Source organism: Triticum dicoccoides, chromosome 7B (genome assembly GCF_002162155.2).
Source record: "Triticum dicoccoides isolate Atlit2015 ecotype Zavitan chromosome 7B, WEW_v2.0, whole genome shotgun sequence".
Taxonomy (NCBI): domain Eukaryota; kingdom Viridiplantae; phylum Streptophyta; class Magnoliopsida; order Poales; family Poaceae; genus Triticum; species Triticum dicoccoides.
Window position 1 is genome coordinate 642,686,480 of NC_041393.1, and position 4,930 is coordinate 642,691,409.

The window sequence follows — 4,930 nt, forward strand, 5'->3', positions numbered from 1 at the left end:
TGGCCTCTAGGGCATATTTCCAATAGGTTTGGAGTCCGGTCACCTCTTCCCGATTACCCCACGACAGGCCCGTCTCTTTCCAGGATGTGAGTAGTGTGGGGATGCCAGATTGGAATTCGGGGGCCCCTGCCCATTCAGGGTCACGCGGCTCAGTGATGTAGAACCACCCCGATTGCCACCCTTTGATGGTTTCCACAAAGGAGCCCTCGAGCCATGTGACGTTAGGCATCCTGCCCACCATGGCGCCTCCGCACTCCGCTTGCCGGCCGCCCACAACCTTCGTCTTGACATTGAAGGTCTTCAGCCATAAGCCGAAGTGGGGCTCGATGCGGAGGAAGACCTCGCACACAACGATGAACGCCGAGATGTTGAGGATGAAGTTCGGGGCCAGATCGTGGAAATCCAGGTCGTAATAGAACATGATCCTCTGGACAAATGGGTGGAGTGGGAAGCCCAGTCCGCGGAGGAAATGGGTGAGGAACACCACCCTCTCATGGGGCCTGGGGGTGGGGATGAGCTGCCCCTCATCCGGGAGCCGGTGCGCGATTTCGTTGGACAAGTATCCGGCTTTCCTCAACTTTTTGATGTGCCCCTCCGTGACGGTGGAGGCCATCCACCTGCCTCCCACTCCGGACATGGTTGGAGAAAGTTGAGGTGGGAAGTGCGGACTTGGGCGCTGGAGCTCGAGTGCGCAGAAATGGATAAGCAAAGGAGGAAGAAGGCGTAGATGGAAAGGGTGGATCCTTATCCCCTTATATGGGCGGCCGAAACTATGTGCCCCCGCCAGCCTGGTAAAACTCGCTTATAACCCAAGTGCCGTGATTAATAGCACGGTTGGGTTACCCACGCCCGTATTGATGAGAATCCCAGAATAAGGGGACATGATCTCTGCTTTGACAAGACGTGCCAAGGAAACCGCCTCGCTAAACGCGCTAAGGTGGGACAATACAATGATTTGAATAAAGGCTTGGTCGTGGCATGATGTCACGCTGCGGAATATGTCAGCAGATTAGATTTGTACAAATATTATTCTCTCTGCGGTGGTATGTGGAACTTATTTTGCAGAGCCGGACACTATCCTTGTGTTCAACATCTTCTATGAAGTATTCGGAGGAGGAACCCGCCTTGCAATGCCGAAGACAATTTGCGCGCCGGACTCGTCGTCATTGAAGCCTGGTTCAGGGGCTACTAAGGGAGTCCCGGATTAGGGGGTGTCCGGATGACCGGACTATGACCTTTGGCCGGACTCCTGGACTATGAAGGTACAAGATTGAAGACTTCGTCCCGTGTCCGGATGGGACTTTCCTTGGCGTGGAGGGCAAGCTTGGCGATACAGATATGTAGATCTCCTCCCATTGTAACCGACTTTGTGTAATAAACCGGAGGGTTTTAGTCTGTAGGACGAAGAACAATCATACCACAGGCTACCTTCTAGGGTTTAGCCTCTCTGATCTCGTGGTAGATCTACTCTTGTACTACCCATATCATCAATATTAATCAAGCAGGAGTAGGGTTGTACCTCCATCGAGAGGGCCCGAACCTGGGTAAAAACATCGTGTCCCTTGTCTCCTGTTACCATCTGCCTAGACGCACAGTTCGGGACCCCCTACCCGAGATCCGCCGGTTTTGACACCGACAGCAACGACACAGAGGAACTCTCAACGAAAGCACCAATGTCGGTGTCAAAACCGGCGGATCTCGGGTACGGGGACCCGAACTGCGCGTCTAAGGCTAATGGTAACAGGAGGCTGGGGACACGATGTTTACCCAGGTTCGGGCCCTCTCGATCCTGCTTGATTGATCTTGATGATATGAGTATTACAAGAGTTGATCTACCACGAGATCGTAGAGGCTAAACCCTAGAAGCTAGCCTATGATTATGATTGTTCTCCTCCTACAGACTAAACCCTCCAGTTTATATAGACACCAGAGGGGGCTAGGGTTACACAGAGTCAGTTACAGAGAAGGAGATCTAACATCCGAATCGCCAAGCTTGCCTTCCACGCAAAGGAGAGTCCCATCCGGACACGGAACGAAGTCTTCAATCTTGTATCTTCATAGTCCAACAGTCCGGCCAAAGTATATAGTCTGGTTGTCCGGATACCCCCTAATCTAGGACTCCCTCACCCGCGTCTTCTCGTCTCTCACTCTCCGGCGACGCCTCTCTCTATCGCCTAGCAGAGCTCCGCTCAGCCCTCCGACCTCCTTGCCCATGCTCTGCGCCAGACTGCTGCGGCTCTCCGCTAGCTGAAGCTGGAATACAACGAGTGGCTGCACCTCGCAAGCCCCTCGGTGGCGAATTTCTGGCACTGGCCGGCGACTGGGCAAGTAGCGGCAAGCGGCGACGGCAATGATAGATTTCATTCGTAGCTATCACAACAAGTTTGATTTGTGAACCGATTATGGGTGGATGCCTTGTATTATCCTAATCACAGCATCTTGGTACCTTTTCCTAATCACAGCAAGCTCGATTTGTGTTTTGACAGTTTTTGGACATGTAGATACTTGTATTTTTACAGATTTTTGACATGTAGATACTTGTATTTTTACAGATTCTTGACATGTACTTCCTCCGTTCCAAATTACTCGACGTGGTTTTAGTTCAAAGGGAGTATATGACTGAATAACTAGCATTTATTTGACATTTTTTTATTACATGTATCTTGTTTGTATTTGATATCAAAGTCAAAAATTTGAGTGGTGCCATCAACAAATTCATTCCATTCCATCTCAGAAACCAAACACCGAAATGTAACCACTCCATTCCTATAAATTGCCCCTACCAAACACAAGGACGGAACCGACCCATTCCATTAAAATGAAACCATGACATTCCATTCCACTTCGTTCCCGAACTAAACACACCCCTAAAACACACTATAGCATCGGGAGTATATCAGGTGATACCACAACTTATATGCTCTCCTGCTATCAATTCAAAAAAATAAATTAAATGATTAAAATAATTCAACAATTTTATATGTTCTGAACACATATGTTTACAATGCTAAAAATTTCAGTTCCAAATTCAAAGTACACGCGGAGAAACAAAAAAGACAAATTCGACATGAATATTGTCAATAAAGACAAAAGACATGAATAGTCTGAAAAAACTGCACTACATTGATTTGTTTTTTTGTTTGTTTCTCAGTATATATATCGTATTTGGATTTAGGGGTCGTTAACTACTCCCTCCAACATAATATAAGAGCGTTTTTAACTTATAGTGTCATATTACTCCCTTCAACATAATATAAGAGCGTTTTTTATCTTAGTGTCGAAAACACTTTTATATTATTGGGACGGATGGAGTAGTATATTGTGAACATTCATGATTTTTCTCCGAATTTTTCGAATCATTTAATATAATTTTTTTCAAATTGGTAGCATGGAGCATAGTGATGGTATCACCTGATGTTTCCTCTAAAGCACTCATTGCATGCCGAACAGATTACTAGCACATTAATCACAACTTAGTCCTGACCGTCGGCGCCTGTTGAATCGGCTGCGTCTCTGCCCATGAACCGGCCGACGACTCGCACGACCTCGCCGCTGGTCTCCGACCACGGGTCCCTCGAGAAGAAGCCGTGCTCCTTGCCCGCGAACACGGCGAGCTCCACGTCGTTCCCCACGGCCTTCATCCGCTCCACGTACCGGACCTGGTTGTCCTTCAGCATGTCGTCGCCGCCCACGACGACGAGCACGCGGCCGTCCACAAGTCCCAGGCCCGGGCTGTCCGGTCCGAGCGGGTTCATCAGCGGGTAGTCCTTGTTGGCGCCGGCCGGCAGGGCGAGCCGGTTGTACCGCTCGGCCACGTCCCGGCTCAGGAACGCGCTGCCCCGCGAGCCCAGCTCGGACTGCGTCGGCGCCTCGGAGGTGAACGCCGGCATGAGGAGGGCGTACCCAGCGATCCTGACGGGGCCGAGTCCCGCCGCGCCGAAGCGCGCGGTCATGTGGTGCGCGATGTTGGCGCCGGCGGAGTCGCCGGACACGAAGAGCCTCCCCGTGTCGGCGCCAGAGTCCGCGAGCCAGGAGCGGACGTCCTCGTCAGACCCAGATCCGTCAGCAGGCCCGGGGGCGAGGCGGTCGCGGAGCCAGGCGAGGGCGGCGGCGGCGTCCTCGTGGGCGGCCGGGAGGCGGTGCTCGGGCGCGAGGCGGTAGTCGAAGGAGAGCACGAGGGCGGGGAGCTCGTGGGCGAAGCGGAGGCAGCAGGCGTGCACGGAGGGCCAGGCGCGGCTGCCGATGCAGAAGCCGCCGCCGTGGAAGTAGGCCAGCACCGGCAGCCGCTCCTTCCCCTTCCCCTCCCGGCGCGCCGGCCGGTACATTCGCACGCCGAGGCCGTGGGCCGGGTGGTACACGGCGTCCCTCCACTCGACGCGCCCGTCGTCGCGGTCCTCCACCGTGTACGGCGCCGCGGCGGAGCGCACGGTCGTCCCGTCGCTGAGCACCTGCAGCACGCCGCGGCAGTCCTCCACGACGTGCGGCGCCTCCGTGTCGCCCGCCATCGCTTTCCCGCGGACGCGCGCGTAGACAGACGTGGAGGAGCTGGCTAGCCGACTCGATCGATCCGATCTACAAGCGCACACGTGACACGCCACATATATGCAGCGCGGCCAACAGCTACTCGGTTGTTGTGAAGAACGTGGTGGAGCGGGTGGGCGGTGGCGGTCAGCCCTGCGCTGCACGTTATTGCTGGGCTCCACGGCGCGCCAGAACTTACAGAAAAATCGTTCTAGATTGCGGAGATCGAATTCGAATTCGGTGGCTAACCTGGCGCGGCCGCGCACGCCTGCGTGTGCCGTGAGAACCGACAAAACTGGCCAGTTCAGCACAAAATAACTTTGTTTTTAAAATGTTTCATAAAATGGCCCTATCTGCACGGCGCTTGCATCCAGGACACCATGCCAACTAGCACAACACGGTGGTCAAA

At 53.4% G+C, this 4,930-nt stretch overlaps 1 protein-coding gene across 1 annotated transcript; it reads right to left on the reverse strand.

Moving 5' to 3' along the window:
• Positions 1-2,744: 2,744 nt before the first annotated feature.
• LOC119335621 (probable carboxylesterase 15) lies at positions 2,745-4,556 on the reverse strand. Its single transcript, XM_037607733.1, has one exon. It carries the CDS (start codon positions 4,503-4,505, stop codon positions 3,474-3,476), a length of 1,032 nt encoding a protein of 343 aa, XP_037463630.1. The 5' UTR covers positions 4,506-4,556; the 3' UTR covers positions 2,745-3,473.
• Between the last annotated feature and the right edge of the window lie 374 nt (positions 4,557-4,930).

Coding starts and splice junctions, on each gene's coding strand:
- LOC119335621 (XM_037607733.1), bottom strand. CDS start 4,505: ATGGCGGGCGACACGGAGGCGCCGCACGTCGTGGAGGACTGCCGCGGC.